The sequence below is a fragment of the Pteronotus mesoamericanus genome, unplaced genomic scaffold (assembly GCF_021234165.1).
Source record: "Pteronotus mesoamericanus isolate MK-2021 breed Mesoamerican mustached bat unplaced genomic scaffold, CSHL_Meso_final contig_64, whole genome shotgun sequence".
In the NCBI taxonomy this organism is placed as follows: Eukaryota; Metazoa; Chordata; class Mammalia; order Chiroptera; family Mormoopidae; genus Pteronotus; species Pteronotus mesoamericanus.
The window spans coordinates 5583976-5607585 of NW_026555224.1; the positions used below are offsets into that span (position 1 = coordinate 5583976).

The 23610-nt window shown below is 39.1% G+C and overlaps 1 protein-coding gene across 1 annotated transcript in view; it reads left to right on the top strand.

Annotated features, from left to right (window-relative positions):
• Nucleotides 1-23610, top strand: part of DNAH3 (dynein axonemal heavy chain 3) — a 212814-nt gene that overhangs the window by 32817 nt on the left and 156387 nt on the right. Inside the window, exons 12-18 of the mRNA XM_054580923.1 lie at nt 904-1009; nt 1199-1377; nt 8575-8759; nt 9922-10045; nt 15530-15683; nt 16465-16609; nt 22248-22459. Coding sequence (XP_054436898.1) covers nt 904-1009; nt 1199-1377; nt 8575-8759; nt 9922-10045; nt 15530-15683; nt 16465-16609; nt 22248-22459 — 1105 coding nt within the window. The remainder of the gene's footprint in view (nt 1-903; nt 1010-1198; nt 1378-8574; nt 8760-9921; nt 10046-15529; nt 15684-16464; nt 16610-22247; nt 22460-23610) is intronic.

Sequence of the window (23610 nt, forward strand, 5' to 3'; positions counted from 1 at the left end):
AGCAGTATCCCTGACCTCTACTCACTAGATGCCAGTAGGATTCTTCATCAGTTGTGACAACAAAAAATGTCCCCAGACATGGCCAACTGTCCCCTGGGAGAAAAATCACCTCATGTTGAGAACTACTGCTAACCTAGTGTGAAAATCATGGACTTATATTTGAAAGCCTCTACCTCGTAAATATGGTTGGAAGCATCAATGTGAAACCCCTGTTTTCCCTGTTTATGAAGCCTCATACATGCAGTTTGCTCTATAGAAGGCAGCTCCATGGCTTCTATTGTGTCTCAGTTTCAGAGTCTCTGAAGTGTTGGTCAGCTCTTGAAAGTGTATCATTGGGCCCCACAAAGTTAATTCTGCTTTTTCCATATCATTTTTATTTTCATTTAAACTTACTTTATGTCAGAACATTTCAAACACATCGTCCAATTTGAGGGAAATCTGTCCAGCCATTTTTATGTGATCTGTTAATGGAGAGAGGGAAACAATTCTATTCAATTGATTTTAGGTTCATTAGTTCCAAATTTTCATCTTAAATTTTAGACATAGAATTTTAGAGGTGGAAGGAGGAGTAGGAAGTAATGTTTATTACATGTCCACTATATGTCCTAACTGCTTTATATATACATTGTTACAGTTATGCTGAGTTGTTGTTACATTTCCATTTAAAGACACTGGTCTTAGAAAAAGAAATATCTTGCCTCAGTTTACGCAGCTAGGAGGTAACAAAATTGGAATTTTCAACCAGAGTTCAGAATTTCCAGTTTAATGTACCTTTTGCCACTTTATATTTTTTCTGTCTTGGTTTTGGCTGATTTTTATGTTGTATCTCTTCATTTGCCACTCTGATTAACCTGATTTGGTGGCCTATTTATATGTTTGATTTTATGCTCTTCAATATGGAAGATACTTACACGTCTACAAAAAGTATGATGACTTATTGGATAACATGGCAGAGCAAAACATCACTGCATTCCTGAAAGAAAATCATGAAATTGAGGATTTTGTGACGGTAGGAGATGCCACTTGACATTTCATATCTTAGTGACATTTGCTGCAAACAATTCAATGAGTAGTCAGTGGGTTTCCTTAGTATATACTGTGCTCAACCTTGGCCTAGGTTGGTCAGGGGTGAGGCTGCAGGCAAATGCACATAGACTGAAGGCAAATTAAGCTACTGAATATGCTCCCTTTCTTACAGAGGATCAATAGCATAAAAAAGCGGAGAAATGAAATTGCATCCATGCACATTTCTGTACCTTTGGCCATGTTCTGCCTTGACACCATGACCTTAAATTATGATCTTTGTGAGCGAGCCCAGAATCTTAAAGACCGTCTGATTCAGTTCCAAGTGGATGTAAACCGGGACACTAATGCCAGGTACCATTATTGTGTGCAGACAAATAGCAATAATTTTTGACACAAACAGGAGAATGCAAAGGAAGACAAAATTTGTGTCTCTGAACAATGACCAGGCTGAACTTCTGGTTCAGGTTGTTTCTGCCCCAAAATGAGGGTGACAGGGAATTTAAGTGTAAGCTATAAGGTGAAAAAAGTAAGAAAACTACATGGGGCTTGGAGTAGGAGTGTGGGCAGTGTCCTGGGGCAGTCGATCTCTGATCCTTCAGCCTTTACTTTCTTGCAGCCAATGTCTGGGAGATGCTGCTTCGTAGGTCTGGCTGTCTCAGGTCACAGATCCTCATGTCATCACCTAGTGTATATTCAGAGATAGGCTTTAGAATCGCTGCTATGAAGACTTCTGCTGTATTCCATCTAAAGCCCAATGTTGTACCTTCATTTTACTGATGACTGTATATATTCAAAATGTTTTTGGTTATAAGGATTAGAAGCCCAAACAGACTGGCTAAAGTAAATAAGGAATTTGGGACTCATCTGTTGAAAAGTTCAGGAGTTGCTAGCTGCAGCCGTCCGCCCTGAAATTGAGATACAGTCTCCCTCCCTCTACTCAGCTTTCCTCTTTGTGGGCTCCATTCTCTGGGAGGCCTTCTCTAGTTGTGTACCAGCAGCTCTGGGCTCACATCCTCCCAGGTGCCCATCTGAGGAGGAAAAAAGTTTTCTCTTTTTCAATCTGCTTCACAAAGTCTGGCCTGTGGGACACTGGCCTGACTTAGCTCATTTGTACAACACTAGATCCACACCACGGACAATGGCTGAGATATAAGTGGTATTCTCATCTCTGGGGTGGATGTCAGCCCTACCTAGACCACATGGACTAAGAGAGGGAGAGGGAATCCCCAAGAAGACTTAGGGTATGGTTATCACAAGAGAAAATAATGCAGAGGGGCTGCTACTATGTCTCTATTGAATGTTACAAAATAGTTAACCCATGTTATTCTAGCTCTCTTCTTTAGACAGCATTAAACTATAGACTAAGATGATTTAGGAATAATAACCACTGTTAATATTGCATTATATTATTTATATATATGAAAATAAAATATATATACTTTTAGCATTTTATAGTACTTTAAGATTTACAAAAGACATGTCAGAAACTCACTAGCAAGTTAATAATAATAATAGTAATAATAATAATCAACTACTGTTTTTCTAGCACAGGTTATACTCCAGTCACTGGGTAGACATTGTAGATCTAGTCAGGTCTTCATAGCAACCCTAAGAGGTTGTGCATTATTCTCTCCATTATGTTGATGAAGAAGGCGAGACTCCGAGAGGTTACCAAGTGGCACATTCATGCTAGTTCACTTTGACCCTAAAATCCATGCTCTCTACCAACACACAGCTTTCTCACTGAGTGACAACATGGTGAGATTCCTGGTTTTGAAGCCAGAAGACTTGGTTTTGAACCCAAGACCCTCTGTTTATTAGCTATGCATCCCCTACAGTCATCTCTCAGGACTTTAGTTTCTCTGCCAGTAGAATAAAGGTTTGGGACTGGGACAGTAAAAGATTTTCAGCCTTCATGTTACTAGAACACTTTTTTGGAGTTTGATCGTTAAGAAATTTTTTCTTAAGTAATAGTGCATTGACCCTCATCAAAATAAAAGTATAATCCCTTATATCTCTTAAATATAAGTGAAAATAAGGTCTCATTGTGAACCTCAAAATTTTAAGGATGCAAAAACCCCAGGTTGGTGGCTGAGCTCTGATATTTCTTTCTGACTTAAAAATAGTGACCTTCTCAACAACCCCATGAGGTAGGTAGGACAGGTATGAGAACCCTTCCTGAATGGAGGAGGAAATGAGGCTCAGGAAAAAAACCTAACTTGCCCCAGTAAGTGAGTTTGAATTTGAGTCTTCTGATCCCAAACCCTGTTTGAGCCACTCCACTATCCAGAGTGGGATGCCATCTATTTCCAGAGACTAGGTGTGCCCTAGAATGGGATGCTCTGGGCATAAAGGCAGGGGGTGCCTTCCAGTACATTGGCAGAAAAGTGGGCATGCCATTTATATCCAATAAAGATACATTGATCTAAAGTTACTAGAACAATGACCTAAGTGTTGCCCAAAAAAGTAGGGTCCTGAGTAGAGATACAAGATGCGGAGCTCTGAATAGGAATACAAAATGCAGAACCCTGAGAAAAGGAGACAGATTTCTGGCCTGGATGGAAGCGTAGGTAGATACACTTGGCCTCCTTGCACAACGAAAAGAAGAACAAATTTAAAAAACAAAAAATAACCAAAACTGGCAGAAATTGAACTGTATGAAAGTCCAACAACCAAGGAGTTAAATAAGAAACGTTCATCCAGATCGGAAAGAGGGGCAGAGACAGGCAGCCAGGGTGGAGAGGACGCATGGCAAGGCAGCAGCTGGAGGACCAGGCTGACAAGGCAGCAGCTGGCAGACCCAGTAGTCCCATATTTGCATGTGGATAAACCAGAGGAACAGCTGGGGAGTGAGACAGACCACACAATCCAGGGTTCCAATGTGGGAAAAGAAAGCCTCAAAACCTCTGGAGGTAAAAAACCTGTGGGGGCTGTGGAGGCAGGAGAAACTCTCAGGCTCAGAGGAGAGTCCATTGGAGAGACCCACGGGTGCTAAAATATACACAAATCCACCCACCCAGGAATCAGCACGAGAAGGACCCAATTTGCTTGTGGGTAGCAGGGGAAGTGACTGAAAGCTTGCAGAGAGCCAAGCAAGTGGCATTGTTCCCTCTCAGACACCTCCCCCACACACAGCATCAAACTGCAGTGATCTGGGTTGCCCCACCTTGGTGAATACCTAAGACTCTGCCCCTCCCAATATAACAGGTGTGCTGAGACAAAGAAATATGGCCCAAATAACAGAACAGATCAAAGCTCCAAAAATAGAGCTAAGCAGTGAACAGATAGCCAACCTATCAGATGCACAGTTCAAAACACTGGTAATCTGGATGCTCACTGAATTGGTTGAGTATGGTTGCAAAATGGGAAAAAAAGTGAAGGCTATGCAAAGTGAAGTTGATAAGGGCAAGATGACTTGGGAGGAGCAGCCTAGCTAGAGACCCCCTCCCAGGTTAACTGTTAATCATTGCTTATCTGCTTCTGTAGCCCGTTTTCACATCCCTTCCCCCGCCTGGGGTAGCACATCAATCTCCCACCTGAATGCTAATCCCTTCAGCCCATCCGTTTCCCGCCGGAATGCTATGGCTTATAAACCCCTATCTAACCCCGATTCGGGGCTCAGAATTTGGAGACTGCCTCCTCTGAGCACGCGCGTGTGAATAAAGGCTTACTCCGTTCCCTGAATCGTGTCTTGAGTCTGGCTTTCTGTAACAAAGTAAAGAAAAATGTACAGAGAACCAACAATAAAAGGAAGGAAACTGGGACTCAAATCAATGATTTGGAGCAGAAGGAAGAGAAGCATTTAACAAGAACAGAATGAAGAAACAGGAATTCAGAAAAACGAGGAGAGGCTTAGGGACCTCTGGGACAATTTTAAAAGTCCCAACATCCTAATCATAGGGGTGCCAGAAGGAGAAGAGGAAGAGCAAGAAATTGAAAACTTATTTGAAAAAATAACAAAGGAGAACTTCCCCAATATAGCCAAGGAAATAGACTTCCAGGAGATCCAGGAAGCTCAGAGAGTCCTAAAGAAGTTGGACCCAAAGGAGGACACACCAAGGCACATCACAATTAAGTTACCCAAGATTAAAGATAAGGAGAGAATCTTCAAAGCAGCAAGAAAAAAGGAGACAATTACCTACAAAGGAGTTCCCGTAACACTATCAGCTGATTTCTCAAAAGAAACCTTGCAGGCAAGAAGGGGCTGGCAAGGTTTCAAAGTCGTGAAAAGCAAAGACCTACATCCAAGATTACTCTGTCTTGCAAAGCTATCATTTAAAATGGAAAGACAGATAAAGTGCTTCCCAGAGAAGGTAAAGTTAAAGGAGTTCATTATCACCAAGCCCTTATTATATGACATGTTAAAGGGACTTATCTAAGAAAAAGAAGATCAAAAAGTATTAACAGTGAAACAGAAGGGAGGGGGAGGGAAATAATGGGAGAAAAGGTACATGGAATAAGCAGCATAAATAGTAGGTACAAAATAGGCAGTGGGAGGTTAAGAATAGTATAGGAAATGGAGAAGCCAAAGAACTTATATGTACAACCCATGGACATGAACTAAGGGGAGGGGGGAATGCTGGAGGGTGGGGCAGTGGAGGGTGGAGGGGAATAAAGGGTTGAAGAAAAGAAGATGCAGGGCCCTGAGTAGGGATACAAGATGTGCAGCCCTGAGTAGAGGTAGAAGAAATCGTTCTTTTGATCCAGCTGTTTGTTTTCTTCAGGGTGAAAAGTCTTGTCCAAAAAAAATGACAACAGGCAAAAAACCCAAATTTGTGTAAGATATGTTGGTCTTTTTTTATGTCATCTTCTAAATGAGACAGATAATAGCCCTGTGCTTTTGGGACCCCTGGCTTTTTAGATAATTGATTTTAGAGAGACATAGGAACGGGGAGAGAGAAACATTGATGTAAGAGAAAAACATTGATCAGTTTCTTCCTGTATGCACCCTGACCAGGGATCAAACCTGCAACCTAGGTATGTGCTCTGACCAAGAATTAAACCTGCAACATTTTGGTGTGTGGTGCCAATGCTCCAACTACCTGAGCCACCTGGCCAGAGAAGGGCCTGGCCTTTTAGATTTTAAATGATATAATCAGGATATGTAGAAGGCAATATATCCTATCTTCAGATTATCTCTGGATATTGCAAAGGTGTTGTGTTGGTCAGATTCCTGAAAACATCATCCCCTATTCAGGACCTTTTAAAGGGTTTAGCAGATAGTAGATCGCTATCAGCCTTCTGAGTATTCCTAGGGAACTGATATCTAATAGCTAGAGGATATTTACTCATGCATTCTCATAGGAAAGGAAAGAAGGATGGATTCTCATTATGTAAGAAAGAGTCTATCAGACTGAGAGGATCAACTTGAGTTAGCTAGGTTAGTCCAGATGCAAAACAAATAGACCCAAGATATCATTATTGAACAAAATAGAAGTTTATTTCTTGCTCATTGTTGCTCCACATTGGTGGAGAAGACCTACTATATGCATTCAGAAACTCAGGCAAGATGGTGACTTGACATCTTCAACATATAGCTTTTAAGGCCATTCTAAGTGTTGAGATCCTAGACAGTGAGGAGGAGGGAAGAGCATGAAGTATGCAAGGATACCTTTATGTGCTGCACCTGAAAGTGATAGTCATCACTACACAGACCTCACTTCCCACAGACTGTAACCCAATCTCATGATTGTACATGCTATCAACTGAATTGTGCCCTCCCACAATTCACATGCTGAAGTGTCTTAGCCCATCTGAGCTGCTATAACAGACTACCATAGACTGGGTGACTTATAAACAAGAGAAATTTGTTTCTCACAGTTCTGGATGCTGGAAAGTCCAAGAACAGATTTGGTGTCTGTTGAAAGCCTGCTTCCAGGTTCATAGGCATCCTTCCTCTTGCTGTGTCATCACATGGCAGAATGAGTGAGGGGCCTCTTTTATCAGAGCACTGATCCCATTCATGTGCTCATAGCTCTCATTGCCTAATAACCACCCAAAGGCCACCTCCAAATATGACATTAGGGATTGTTTTTCAACATATAAATTTGGGGGAAGGCACAAATGTTCAATCCATAACAAAGTACCAATGACCAAAGTGACTGTACTTGGAGGCAGGGCCTATAAAGAGGTGATGAGGTTAAATGAGGCCATACATAGGGTTGTGTCCCTTATAAGAAGAGACAAAGATACCAAAACTCTCCTCTTCTCTACTATGTGAGGACACAGTGAAAAAGCAGCTGTCTGCAAGCCAGGAAGAGAGTCCTCATTAGGAACCAAATCAGTTGGCACCTTGGCTTTGAACTTCCAGCCTCCAGAAGTGTGAAAAAATAAATTTCTGTTGTTTAAGCATCCAGTGATATTTTGTTATGGTTGCACAAGCTGATTAGTAAAAGACCCAATTAAAAATATGAAGGAGGTTGGGAAATATAATCTACTTCTGAGTCCAAGAAGTGTAGAACACTCTGAACCCATGCAGTACAGTAGATAATTTTTCTCTATAGAAAGCTCCTGAACTGTATAAAAATTCATTTCTAAAATCCTAGCATCATGTGCAAATGTGTTGTAATCATTTTCTCTTCAGTTTTATATAATTAGCTTTCATTTTGGAGAGGTATCCTTACATTATGAAGGACTATTGAGGACTGAAAATATTGAGAAGAGTGTTGTTTATCTAATGTATGACTATCAGCATGTATTAGTTAATAATAAAAATTATGATAGTTATTATTGCTAACATTTCTTAAGGGCCACTTAGTGCTAGATATGGGTGTATTGGAGCTAATTTGTTCCTAGTTATACATAAAATGCTGAAGACTGTGATTCATTAGCTTTTGTATAATTTAGAGCATATTCAAATTATCCATATAGTAATACCCTCTTTCACAATCATGTGTTTGAGGACAAATGGACAGTTAGATTTCATGGTCCCCAGGAGTTGAACACAAATTTCTCTATGCCACTATGAATTACCTACACCACATGAAGATAAACTTGCTGGTGTACTGTGAGAAACAGTGATCACAATTACTTTAGTGTTCTACTCCAGCATAAAATTTGAGGAGTTTCTGGGGGTGGTAGTATTGTTGTTATTGTTTTGGTTTAAATCTGGGTTCTATTTAGGGTATAATTTTGAAGAATACAAGCTTTGGTATCAATTGAACCAGGTTCAGATCCTGGCTTTGACACATATACACCATATTGCTTTAGATAAAGTTACTCAGTTCCACTTTCTTCCAAAATGTTGATAATAATAGTCCCCACATCTTAGAATTGTTGTGAGGATTAAATGAGCTAATATATTATTTCAGTGGGGTATGGCACCTAGTAATAGGCTTAATACATGGCAAACATTATTTCCTTTACTGCTGAAATTATTCCTGAAATGTAATGTGAATGTGAATATCATCTATCAAAGGTTTGAAGGTAGAGAAAAGTTGGAAATCATCATTCTAGTCTCCAAATAGGAATCATGTCTCTTTAGCATAATGAGTCATGTAAGAAAGCTATTTTAGGTGGTGATGATGATGGCTGGTTTTTATCCCATAGCATTTGTAATCAGTACAGCAACATTGCAGATAAAGTCAGTGAGATTCCTGCCAACACTGAGGAGCTGGTATTACTCATTGAATTCTTAAAGAAATCCAGTGATGTCACGGTATTCATACTCAGGAGGAAACTTAAAGATGCAGTGGAACGACTAGAGTTCCTGATGGACTATGCAGACTTGCCCCGTAAGTCTAGTGCCATATATGTACATACAAAAGTGGATGTACATTTCTATTTTTAAGGAAAGAGGGAGTCAGGGAAAGAAGAGTTAGCAATCCCACCACAGAGTGTCAAGACTGGGAAAGCTGCTTTCAGGTGTCCCCATGTGTCAGAGGCACTCATCCCAGGGCTCTGAATCAAACAAAGGGATTCTGATTGTTAGAATGAAGCAATATCTGGGGATTTGACATCTTGTTCCTGGTGTTCCTGGAAAAGTTACTTCCAAATGCAATCTTTTTATAAATGGGTAGATTTCGTTCATATGTAATCAATCACATCCCACCTTTGAGGGCACTTTCCTTCATGCGCCTGCATATCACAAAAGGAAAGAAGTGCCCAGGTTCCCTTCAAGGCTTATTAGGCCAAGTTAGTGTTTGTAAGGACCTGGTTCTGAAGAAAAAGCCGATATGCTCTTCACAAGCCAAGTTTCAGAGCTGTTTTCATCTGGAAATACCTGTGAATTACTTGGTATTCACAATGTTTGGGGTGAGGGGTAGGGTGGTGAAGGGAGAGATGGACTGGGAGTGAGAAGTAGTTCTCTAACCAACCCCCAAACATTTCCTGAGCTGTGCCCTTGACCATATGAGCATACACTGGGGTCTCTCACTGTGGTTTCTGCCTCCTAAATTCCGAGGGTACAGTGGGAGGCCTATACCCTTTACATTTTAGCTGACCAGAGCCCTAAGATGGGTAGGTCATCTGGTATTGATGTTATTACTGACACTTGACCAAAAGGGAGACTGAGACTCAAATAAGGGAAAATAGTTTAAAGATTAGAACCAGAACATTACCCTGGTTTCTACCCTACTGCCTGGGAAGAAGTAAGGATAGACATGAGAACATAGGCAGGCAAGTTGATTTGACCTGGGTTTGATATCTGCTCTCCACATTCCAGTGGTATGACCTTGACCACTTCCTTAACTATTTCCTATCTGTAAAAACAAGGGTGATAATGCTGTCTACCTTCTAGAAGGGGCATTGGTAAGTGCTGGATAAATGTTGGCTGTCATTCGTCCATAATGGCCCCATGCATTCATTGCCTGCTCCCCAAATCTCTTGACCTCTGTTCGGCTGCATGCTGACCCATGCTGAGCCTTGTCCTGGAAGCAGACTGTCTGTGTTTTGCAGAAGAGGACATCAAATTGAACAGCACTCTGTTCCTCTGGCCAGACCAGATTGAAGAGGTCTTTGAAAACAGCCGAAGTCTGCTCCTTAGCAAGAGGGATCAGGCAGAGATGGACCTCATTAAAAGGTACAGGAGGTATCTGATGTTGTTTTAGAAATGATACCCAACTTCATAACACACTTCAATTTCCTGGTTCTATCTGGAACTGACCTCCATCCCAACCCCAGGAATGCATGGGCAAAGGCAGAAGATAGTTTGTGGAGAAGAAATTTCCTTTTGTTTCTCACCGAGGGATGTTCTTTTTAAGCCTCCTTCACTGTAGTAACCCCTGCCAGCATCCCTCCCTGACTCAAACAATTGAAATTTGGCAGTGCAGAGAGAGAAAAGACAAAAATATTGTCATTAATAAGGGCCTTGCAATAATGATAGCATATTCATCAGCTTTACTCTGAGATCACAGATCTGTGAGATATCAAGACAGGAATAACAAAGGCATGGCAGGAGGCTCAGGAATTGCTTATTGTGACTTCCAGTCAAGACGGAGGTGTAGGTAGACATGTTTTGGCTCCATGAGAAACAATAAGAAGAATCACAACTAATCTCAAAACAAAAAACGTCCAGAACTGCTAGAAAATTGAACTGTATGGGAGTCGGACAACCAAGGATTTAAAGAAACTTTATTCATCCAGACGGGTAGGAGGGGTGGAGATGGGGAGCCATGGTGGAGAGGATGTGATGTGGCACAGAGAAGCAGCATTGGCAACAGAACAGGGGATCCCACATTCACATATGGTAGATAAAATCAGGAGGAATACACTGAGGGCGAGTGATCCACTCTTCTTCTGCTTGTAAAAACCAGTGGGGGGTTGGGATGGCAGAAGAAACTGCCAGTTACTCAGGCAAGTCCATTTAAAGGGCCTGCATGGTCTTAGAACATCCACAAACCCACCCGCTCTGGGTATCACCACCAGGGCAATCACCACACATGAATGGGGGACCACCTATCTGCCTTTGCCACTTCCCTGCACCGCACCAAATCTCCATGCCTCTCCACCCAAATCCATATCTCCATCCCTCCTACCCATCTGGGTGAATGTGGCTTCTTTAAATCGTTGGCTGTCAGACTTTCATACAGCTTAATATTTGGACAGTTCTAGGTGTTATTTGTCTTCAGATCTAGTTGTAATTCTTTCTGTGGTTGTGTGAGGAGGCAAAGCGTGTTTATCTATGCCTCCATCTTGACTGGAAGTCCTCCTATTTGCTCCATTAACCCTACCCACATCTCATCTATATAAGTAGCCACTTCATTAAGGTTTGTTTCTTTGAACATCGTAGTAAATATTTCTTGCCAGAATTCTGCCCAGTCCACTTTCTTAAAATCCCTTCATTGTCCTCCCTTAAACTCCAGGTGGCTTCTCCAATACAACTCATTTACTCAACCTAATTTTCCGAATGCCCACTATTTACTAATAACTGTATTATTATATGGGATACATATATGTATATGCTATAGATATGAAAGTACTTTGGAAACTATAATGTGCTAAGGAATTATAAGAAATTAAAAATAATAATTCCAATAATATAACGTGTTAAGCTGATCACTGAGTTATATACCATTGTTTTCTGGGAAGAATTCAAAACTGCTTTTAAGCAGAGATTTATCTTTGTATGTGGGTGCTGTATTTGGAGACTCAAAAAGAATTCTAATGATGTGAAAAAGCACACAGCAACACACCTGATTGTGAGGATGGTGGGAGAATAAGCTTTTCTCCCATTTGTCCCATTCTGTGGTAGGCTCCATGGTCCTGGGAGCGTCCTGGAATATTCATGATGGACATCTTGGGATGTGAGCTGTTCTTCCCATGAGAGTTCAGTGGAAAACTGTTTGACATCTTGGGGGAAGAAGGGAAGGTGTCTTAGGGGGAGAACTCCAGATTGTATTCTGAGGTTTAGACAAAGCACCTTGTTTTGCATCTAGTAGGTAATCACTGTTTTGATGACTGACTGGCTGAATGAATGAAACTTTTTCACAGTGAGAATATTCTCTAAAATGAATACCTATCAGAGTCTAAAGTCACAGCTTGTTAGAAAACAAAAACAAATAAGCTGAGAAGCATGATATCTCCACAGCACCTGTGTTTTCTAGCTCTGAATCTTAACACCTCAGGGCAAAACAGCCAGGAGAGGAAGAGGATGTCTGGGCCAACTTCCCTTTTCCCTCCTGTGCTTCTGTTTCCATTTCTCTTCTCTGAGGATATAGAGAACAAAAGCAACCTGGGAAGTGGAGGATACAGTAGATAAATACAAGTTCTAAAGAGGAAATGAACAGGGAACAGAACCCAGTGATTGAAAATTGTAGGAGGTAAGGGAGGGGCTTATGTAAGAGGTGACTTGAAGCATGAGAAGAAGCCTGTTAAGTGAAGATGTGGGGAGGAGCAAGTATCAGGGGATTTCTCCAGAAATTAAGCTCATCATGGAAAGGGCTCGGCATGGGAAGACATTGGCCTAAGGAGGAGAGTGCTAACAGAATGAGGTTGGGGAGTTAAAGAAGCAGCTCTTTGAGATCACAGTGATGACTTTTAATTCCTTTTAAAGTACAATAGAAAGTAACCTGGGAGCCAAAATGAGCTAATTAACGTTTTTCTTTTTATGATTTTCTTACTTGACTCAGAACCCAAAAATGTCTACATTATTACAGTTGTCTCTTAAATTTCTTTTTCGCTGTGAGTCTTCTTTATCTTTGTTGTTTTCCTTGCAATTTATTTATTAAAGAAACTGGTCATTTGTCCCCAAATCTAGACTTTGCTGATTGCACCTCTGTGGTGTCATTTAATCTGGCTACTGATCTAATCTTTGTGTCTGATCTACTCTGATGGGTAGCAGAGAAAACTTAAATTTCACTATGGGCAACAGTATGGCATGCAAATGCAAAGAAAAAACAAGGGAAACCAACTATGTTAATATCAAGGCAAAATCATTAGTGTTTCAGGATGGTTACTTAGGTGGGTAAAACAAAGTTAAAGCTGTATCAACCCTTATATGTCAAATACCATAAATAAATAAATAAATAAATAAATAAGAATAGAGTGAAACCTGAATAAGGACATAACAAAAGTAAACAATTACATATCAAACTTTCTACCCTGCAATGAAAAAAAAAAAAATAGAGAGAGACTTCTCTTCTTAAATGTCTATAAAATATTTTTAAAAATTAACTATATTTTAGGACTTCAAAAATTTTTTTGAAGAAACAAATTATATAGGCCACATTCTGTTATAATAGTGTGTATTCATTATCTATTGCCACATGGTAAATTATCCCCCAAACTAGCAACTTAAAACAATAACCATTTATTATCTCACAGTTTCTGTGGGTCAGACACCCAGAGGCAGCTTAGCTGTGTGTTTCCGGTTTGTCTCTAATGAGGTTGCACTCAGAATGTCAGCTAAGGCTGCATTCTCATCTGAGGTCCCAGCTGGGTGAAGGCCCATTTCCAGGCTCACTCATATGATTGTTAGTAGAATTCCATTCCTCACAGCCTATTGGCCAGAAACTTCCCTCTGTTCCTTGCTACATGGGCCTCTATGTAGAGTAGGTTACATAGCAGCTGGCTTATCATAAGAAGAGAGAGGAAAGGAGAGATGGAGGGAGGGAAGGTGGAAGGGAGGGAGAGAGATGCCAGTCTTTTTGTAACCTAATCTTAAAAGTGGCATCTTATCATTTGTTAGAAGTGAGTTACTTGGTCTCTAGCTCAAACTCAAGAGGAGACAAACCCAAAAGGAGACAACTGCACAGGGTTATAATACCAGGAGGTCGTGGGAAATCTATGGGGGCCCTATCAGAGGCTGCTTATCACACAGTGCAATTAGAAATAAAACCCAAATCAAATCACTTGAAAATTAACTTAATAGGACAAAGATTAGATTTAAGGACAAAAGAACATTAAAACTTCCATAACAGAATTAAGTATTAATAGCCAAATTTATAGTGTGTCACTATAGCTGTTCTCAATGGTCAGTCCCTTATTCGTTTCATGAGTATTGATTGTTTTATGCCAGATATTCTTCTGAATGCTGGAGATACAGAAAGGAATTAGGGAGATAATATCTGCATTGATAGAGCTTACAATTTAATGAATGAGAGCAAACACTTGTATAGTGATTATTATAGACCAGGCTCAATTCTGAGCATTTTGTATATGTTAGTTTGTTAAATAGTAAATAAATACATTTCCATCCTCATTTTATATATCCGAGGCACACAGAAGTGAAGTGACTTAACCAAGGTCACATAGCTACTAAGCAGCAAAGTAGGGATTTGAATCTAGCCTGCCTAGCTCTAGAACCTGTCCACTTGACTCTGTATTACTCTACCCTATTAGAAAAAGAGAGAAGTAAATTTAAGACCTGCTTTGTTGATGATATGGATAAAGTAGATAAATCTCTGGACAGGTCTTCTCTGGTAACTCTAGCTAAAGCAGCTTCACTTCCATCCACTAGTCACTCTCACTCTGCCCTCTTCTATTTTATTCAGAGCATTTATCACTATCAGAAATATTTTATCCTTGTGTGTAGATTTATCCATTCATTCATCCATCTATCCATCCATGTATGTTTATTGTCCAGCTCTTCCCCAACTAAAATACAAGCCTCATGAAGGTAGGAAGCTTAATAGTGTACTTCACAAATATATCCCTGATTCCTAGAACAGTTCTTAGGATGTATTATGTACTCAATAACATGTAATAGATGAATGAATAATGTATATATACTCAATATATTATATATGTAATATATATAATATATATTTTTCTATTACTAGTCTATTCAGACTCCTGTTGTTTTCCTTTCAAAACCATCTACTACATCTCTTTATTTTCTCACTTTACACTGATACTACATAAAACCAGAACTATGTCTGTATTTTTGTATTCTTGGCATGAGCCAACTCTTAAATGGCTTCTATTTTTTAACCTAAAGTATCCACTGCATCATTTACTAGCCTGACAAAGTTGCTCCTTATTAATACATGGAATTAAAGTCTCCTTTCATTGACTATTACAATGTTTACACATACACACATACACACATATGTATTTACCCATACAGGAAAACATCTAAAAGTATTTAACCACCATTCATACATAGTTTACAGCAGCTATCTCTTGGAGGGGGGATTATAAGTAGTAAGATAAATATATATCCTATTTTGCCATGTATAATGCACACATTTTTTACCAAATTTTTGAGGGGAAATTTAAGGATGTGCATTATACATGGGTAGTACCTGAAACACCCTGTATATGTTCTTGGGTTTTGTATTTGTTATATAAAATTTATTGTACCATAATATGTTCAAAAATAAATGCTAAAATTCCTTTATAATACAAAAAAACAAGTATCTAAATATAAATGAATAAAAAATTGAATTAAAAATTTAAATAAAAGATTTTTTTTCCTTGAAAGTTTGAGCCGAAAATGTGGGTGCACATTATACATAGCAAAATATGGCGTATATATCAGGAGTTCAGATTATGGGTGAACAATGCTATGACTTTGTTCACAAAATGCAAAGTCCAAATGTAAGTGGTCTGTCTTTACTTTCAGGTGCTCAGAATTTGAGTTGAAACTTGAGGGCTACAACAAGGAGCTAGAAGGCTTTAGAAAACGTGAAGTGATGACTACAGAAGAAATGAAGAACAATGTTGAAAAGCTTAACGAGCTTTCCAGGAACCTAGATCAGGCACTGGTGGAATTTGAGGTTCGGGGTTTCTGGATGGGGACTTATGACTCTGTACTGTTCTGTTGGCTCTGGTTCTTGGTTTTGTGTTCTCCTAACATCACCTGTCAGCTGGATAGTATCAATTGATTGACCAGTTCTTTCATCGGTACTTCCAGCTACCTTTTTCTACACTCCTACATATACTAGCTTTTTCATTAGTCATTGAGTTTGGACACAGAGAATAAATTATAATAGAGTAATATAGAATAATTGCTTACATGCATTAAGAATTCATTATGTGCCCAGCAAGGTACAAATGACTTCATATGTGCTCTATCACTTAACACCATAACAAACCTTGGGGATAAGTACTGTTATTATCTCCATTTATCCCTATTTAAAATGAGGGAACTAAGAGTTGGAGAAGCTAAATAACTTGCCCTGAAGGTCAACTAGTAAGTTCTTTAACCATTAAAGTTCTTACCTTTAAGGCAAGTCAACACAAGAAGGCAACATCATGTAAACAACAAGTGCACACATGAAAATTGTGCAAATGGGGCTATGGATATGTTATAGTGGGAACAAAGTTGGTGGAGCAAGTAGCAAATTATCCTAGAGTTTCACCTAACTAGATCTCAGCTACCATGGCATTCAGAGGTGCAAAGAGGCCTTCTTAAATGAGTCTACACCTTATTTTCCTCTCTTGCTAACAAGCATCTTCCTCAACTTGGTTTTTAAAACTTTGAGGAAATTGCCTTGGCGGCTTCTAGGGGTCAGGAGAACCATCCACCTAATAGACAGCATCCCGTTTTGTCTGCAGTTGATCAATAAAGAGGAGGATCTGTTGGAAAAGGAGAAGAGTACCTTTCCTCTTCTGAAAACTGTGATGACCAACAAAGTGCCTTATGAGCAGCTGTGGGTGACGACCTGTGAGTTTAGCATCAAGTCAGAGGAGTGGATGAATGGTATGCCATGGTCTCACTATGCTGGGGCAAGATGGGGATGGGGTTAGGGGTCTACCCCAACAAATTCTGAAATAAAGTTTGAACTTCAGATTCTGGCTGGACTTTATATCATATTCTTGCACTCTGGATTAAGGCAACCACAATCAAATTTTTTTGATATGACAATCATGGAAGGTGGGGATCAAAAAGCCAGACCTATTGCCAGGGTAAAACAAAATAGGTAGTCACCCAAAGACATGGCTTGGGTAGTGACTCAGAGAAGCAGATGGTGGGAGAATATGATAGCAGTTCCATTAGAGTGCTGTTTCAGAAAAGGCAAAAGTGCCATTGGCATCTATAAACTACTCCTTTTACTCTAGATCCTGAAGGCTAGAGAGATATTGGGAAGGTCAAGTCAATAGAACTTAATGATTGATCTGATACGGGGCAAGGTGGCAGGGACAGAGAGTAATGGACCAGGATGACTTCTAGACTGTTAGCTCAGGCAATTTAGTGGATATTGCCATTATTAAATAGCATTATTCTAGTCTTTGGCTTATCTTCTTGCTCTTTTGACAGTGTCTTTCACAGAATAGAAGTTTTTAAGTTTAATGAAATCTACCTTGTCACTTCTTTCATATACCATGACGTTAGTGTTATATCTAACAGATTATCACTAAACCCAAGGTCATCTAGATTTTTCTCCTATACTATCTCCTAGGATTTTTACAGTTTTAAATTTTACATTGAAGTCTATGATCCATTTTGAGTTAATTTTTGTGAAGAGTATGAGATCTGCATCTAGATTCATTTTTCTGCATGTGGATATCCATATGTTCTAAAGTCATTTGTTGAAAAATTATTATTTCTCCATTATATCAACTTTTCTCCTTTCTGAAATATCAGTAGACTATATGTGGGTCTATTTCTGGGCTCTCTATTCTGTTCCATTTACCTATTTGTCTATTCTTTTATCAATACCACACATTATTGTATAATAAGTCTTGAAATTACTGAAAAATGTCAGTCTCCCAACTTTATCTTCTCCTTTAATATTATATTGGCTATTAAGGGTCTTTCATGTATCCATAAAAGCTTTAGAACCAATTTGTAAAGATCCAAAAAAATAACTCACTAGGATTTCTATTGAGATTGTGTTGAACTTATACTCACGTTGGGAAGAACTGGCATCTTTGACATTGTTGAGTGTTTCTATCCATGAACATGGAGTATCTCTTCATATATTTACTTCTTTGATTTCTATTGTGATAGCTTTATTATATAGATGTTGCACATATTTTGTTAGATTTAAACCTAAGTATTTCAATTTTTAAAGGGCTAATGTAAATGGATGTATGTTTTTAATTTCAAGTTCCACTTGTTCATTAATGATATGTAGGAAAACAATTGACTTTTATATGTTAATCATATTCTGCAACCTTGCTGTAATTGTGAATTAGTTCCAATTTATTTTTTAATTCTTTTAGATTTTCTATATAGAAGATCAGGTTAAAGGCAAATTGTTTTATGTCTTCCTTTCCAATCTGCACACCTTATATTTTCCATTCTTCTTGCATTAGCTAGCACTTCCACTGAATGATGTTGAAAGGGGACATCATTGCTTTGTTCCTGATTTTGGCAGGAGAGATTATAGTTTGATGTTAAGTTGTGGGGTTTTTGTATATGTTCTTTATATCAAGTTGAAGAAGTTCTCCTCTATTCCTCTTCTGCTAAGAATTCTTATCATGAATAGGTGTTGGATTTTGCCAAATGCTTTTTCTGAGTCTATTCATATGATCATGGGATTTTTCTACTGTAGCCTATGGATGTGATGGGTTGCATTAACTGATTTTCAAATGTTGAAACAGCTTTGCATAGCTGGAATAATAAATCCCAATTGCTGTGCTCTATAATTCTTTTTATATATTATTGGATTCTATTTGCTAATATTTTGTTGAGGATTTTGCATATATATTAATGAGATATATTGGTCTTTAATTTTCTTGTAATGTCTTTGTCTGGTTTTGGTATTAGAATAATGCTGGTCTCCAGTGGAACAGAATAGAAAGCCCAGAAATAAGTCCAGGTCTCTATGGGCATCTAATATTTGACAAAGGGGGCAGAAGCATAAAATGGAGCAATAACAGCCTCTTCAACAAATGGTGCTGGGAGAGCTGGACGGCTACATGCAAAAAATTGAAATTGGGTCATCTCCTGACACCATACACAAAAATAAACTCAAGATGGATAAAAGACTTAATTATAAGTCTCAACACCATCAAAGTCCTAGAGGAGAACATTGGCAGGAAACTCTCAGATATCCCACGCAGCAATTTTTTCACTGATATTTCTCCTAAAGCAAGGGACATAAAGGAAAGAATAAACAAGTGGGACCTCATCAAAATAAAAAGCTTCTGCACGGCAAAAGAAAACATCAGCAAAATGAAAAGGGAGGCAACCGTATGGGAAAATGTATTCACTAATGATACATCAGATAGAGGTTTGATCTCCAAGATATATAAAGAACTCACTCGACTCCACTCCAAGAAGACAAACGATCCAATCAAAAAAATGGGCAAAGGACCTGGGCAGACACTTTTCCAAGGAGGAGATACAGAGGGCCCAGAGGCATTTGAAAGGATGCTCAGCATCACTAGCCATCAGAGAAATGCAGATCAAAACCACCATGAGGTACCACCTCACACCGGTCAGAATGGCCATCATAAACAGATCAACAAACAAGAGGTGCTGGCAAGGCTGTGGAGAAAAGGGAACCCTAGTCCACTGTTGGTGGGAATGCAGACTGGTGCATCCACTGTGGAAAGCAGTGTGGAATTTCCTCAAAAAGCTGAAAATGGAACTGCCTTTTGATCCTGTGATTCCCCTGCTGGGACTATACCCTAAGAACACGAAAACGCCAATACAAAAGAAACTATGCACCCCAATGTTCATAGCAGCACAATTGACAATAGCCAAGTGTTGGAAGCAACCTAAATGCCCGTCAGTAGATGATTGGATCAAAAAATTATGGTACATATACACAATGGAATACTACGCAGCAGAAAGAAAAAAAGCACTACTACAGTTTGCAGCAGCATGGATGGAACTGGAGAGCATTATGCTAAGTGAAATAAGCCAGGGGGCAAAAGACAAATACCATATGATCTCACCTATAAGGGGAACCTAACCAGCAATACAAAGATGCAAGGAAAATAAGACCAGCAACACTGAAAGGAAAAGAAATCAACAGAGACAAGACGGAAGGAGGGGATGGGCAGGGAAAGGGAAGGGAAGGGGAAAGGCAAGGAACATATAGAAGGACTCATGGACAAAACCAAAGGGGAAGAGCTGAGGGAGGGAAGGAAGGAGGGGGCAAGGGAAAGTGGTGGGGCGTAGGCAGAGACAGATGTATTTGAAAAAATAAATTAAAATAAAATTTAAAAAAAAAGAATAATGCTGGTCTCGTGGAACGAGTTAGGGAGTATATTTTCTGTACTTGTATTTTCTGGAAGAGATTGTAGAAAATTGGTAAATGTTTGGTGGAATTCATCAGTGAACCCACCTGTGCCTGGTGCTTTCTGTTTTGGGAAGTTATTAATTACTGTTTAATTTCTTAAGTAGATATAGGCCTATTTAGATTGTTTATTTCATCTTGTGTGAGTCTGAATAGATTGTCTTTTTCAAGGAATCGGTACATTGCATCTAGGTTATCAAATTTGTGGTCTTGAAGGTTTTCACGGTATTTCTTTATTATCCTTTTAATATTCATGAGGTGTGCATTGATGTCCCCCTTTTCATTCCTGATATTAATAATTTGTATCTTTTGTTCCTGTTTAGCCTGGCTAGAGGTTTATTTATTTTACTGATCTTTTCAAAGAAAAGCTTTTGGTTTTATTATTTCTTCTTTTATGCTTCCTTTTGATTTAATTTTCTCTTATTTTTCTAATTTCTTAAAGTGGGAGCACAGATTATTGATTTTAGAATATATGTATATTCAATGCTATAAAATTTCCCTCTAAGTACTTCTTTTGCTGCATCCTACAAATTTTGATAAATTACATTTTTATTTTTATTTAGCTCAAAGTATTTTTTATTTCTCTTGAGATTTCTTCTTTAACCCATGCTATTTAGAAGTATGTTGTTTAATTTCTAAATATTTTTGGGATTTTACCAGCTGTCTTTCTGTTATTGAGCTATAAGAGTGTAAATCCTTGCCTTGTTCCTGATCTGAGGGAAAAAACTATTCCATCTTTTACCATTGAGTAAAATGTGTTGTTTTGTTTTGTTAAAAGCACTTTATTGTAGTATGGTTAACGTAAAAAGCTGTACATATTTAATGTATACAAAAGTATAGTACTAGTGCAGTTTTTCATAGATGCCTTTATCATATTGAGAGAGTTCCCTTCTATTACTAGTCTGTTTAGAAGTTTGGGATTTTTTAAGATTTTATTTATTTATTTTTAGACAGAGAAGAAGGGAGGGAGAAAGAGAGGGAGAGAAACATCAATGTGTGGTTGCCTCTCGTGTGCCCCCTAATGGGGACCCGGCCCACAACCCAGGCATGTGCTCTGACTGGGAAGTGAACCAGCGACCCTTGGGTTCGCAGGTTGGCACTCAATCCACTGAGCTACATCAGCCAGGGCTTGTTTAGAGGTTTTCATCATGAATGATGTTGAATTTTGTCAGATGCTTTTTCGGTATCAATTAATGTTATCATGTAATTTTTCTTGTTCATATTGTTAATGTGGTATATTACATTTGCTTTTCAAATACTAAACCAGCCTTGCATGACCATGATAAACCTCATTTAGATATGGTATTTTTTAAAATATATTACATGGAAGTCATGCACACTCTTTTCTTCTTTTAAAAAATTTAGAATTTTTGATTACTTAACAAAATGTTGGGTTGATGAAGCACATTTGTATTAATGAAGCTACATTCATGAAGCTATATTTAGTTTCAGCAACCCTGAAAGAAAAGTTTTTGAGTACATTTGCAACATCGTGATGCAAGAATTTACACTAACTTGAAATATCAAAGGGGAAGGAAGCAGCAACATAGAAGATTTTTAGTGAATGAGAAACCCTACTGAGGGGTCCTTATAAAAGACAAGTAGAAGGAAATTAATCTTTGGGAATACTTTTGGTAAAAAAAAAAATGAGGTATCATTCTTTTAAAATAATCCATTTTAAAATAATTTCAAGCTTACAATCGAGTTACTGGAACTATACAGAGAACTTCCATATCTCTATTTACCCAGTTTCCAGTTGCTAATATCTCACAGTATTTGTGGAACACCTTTTAGTACTTCTATAATAACATCTATAACCAATTCATTCACTATCTGCATTATATCATATGCCAGATGTTATGTTACTATATTTACCTCACTTCACTTTACTGTCACCTTCCAAGGTATTCATTATTGCCCTTGTATCACAGGTGATACTGTTGAGGCTCCAAACAGTACAGTAAACATGCTCATGGGTTTATTGGCTAAGCAGAACTTTCAGATACAGCCCCAACTCCAAAGTCTGTGCTTGTTCCACTATCCATATTATAGGCCCAATTCTAAGTTCAGGGAATTAAAGATACATATGACTGACATTTACTTGGTGGTCTGACCCCTCTTCCAATCCATCTTTTTTTATTTCAGGGCCACTCTTTTTACTGAATGCTGAAGAAATTGCAGAGGAAATAGGGAATATGTGGAGGACAATATATAAATTGACTAAGACCTTCGCTGATGTGCCCGCACCCAGGCGCTTGGCAGAGAATGTGAAAATCAAGATTGATAAGTTCAAGCAGCACATCCCTATCCTCAACATTTCCTGCAACCCAGGAATGAAAGACCAGCACTGGCAACAGGTCCCTGTCCCTGCCCAACCCCAGCCAGCCCAGTCCATACCTGGTCTTAGTGGCCCCTTGGGAGGCAGGAATGATTATTAAGGGAAAATACAGGATAAGGGAAGAACTGCTTGCCTTTCCACATGAGCAGATTGTCCCCCCCAGTTTTTTTTGTTTTGTTTTGTTTTGTTTTTTTGGAGATGCCATTGCCAGTGGTAGAGCACTATTCCAGCCACTGGCCACCAAGGCTCTCCGCATGTGCTCTCCTTAGCAAATGTCTATCCAAGGTTCTAAAGGATGATAAGGGTGTTGAATCACAGTGGGATGGGCCTTGTTTTGTTCCTTGACCTAGGCTACACAGAAGAGAAAGTCACCTCTTTTCCTGAGAGCTCCAAACAATGCTTCATGCCCTCTGCTTGGGCTGATTGTGCTGTGGAATTTCATCATTCAACAGGCGATGTTCAGAAATAATTTTGCACTCTTCTTTCAACACTATAAATTGAGTCTATAAATGAGAATAATAAATATCCTTCCTAAAAATAGGTGGAATTTTTATAAGCAACCAAGTGTGAGGGTGATAAGTGTGGTGTGACCACTAACCAGAGAAAAGAAAAATTTACTGTTTCTGTAAGAATTATCACATTCAAGATCTAGCAATGGCCTTGAAACAGCCTCAACCAGGGAATTGCTCTGTGTGGAGGTGGAGATGAGCTTCATAGGCAGATTCCTCTCTGAGTTGGCCTGGAATTCCCTCTCTCGGAACCATGCTCAAGGCTGAGAACATTGTCTCTAGAAGGTCCCAATCTGAGGCCACACCCTTAATCTTCCATAGAATGGAAACTGAGCACAGTTTCTAGGAGCATTTTGATCTCCCTGGGAAAACAGAGATCTCAGTACAGGACAGATTGATGAGTTTTCTGTGGAGGGGAGCTGCTTTCAATTTCCAAAAAGCCTTCAAACTCAAGATTACCTAAGGCACGGGTGTAAAGAAGGGCAGATAAGAGGTCATCTGAGTACACTTCTGCTTTTGAGTAGTGGGGCAACTGCCCTCTCTTGGTGCTCATAAGGTGCTTGTCCCTGTGGACCTAGCCTGACTAGAACTTTAATCATTTGAAGGGTTGGGATGTTGAGTAGTGTTAGGTGTCTTCATGAGATGGCACTATAGAAAGTAC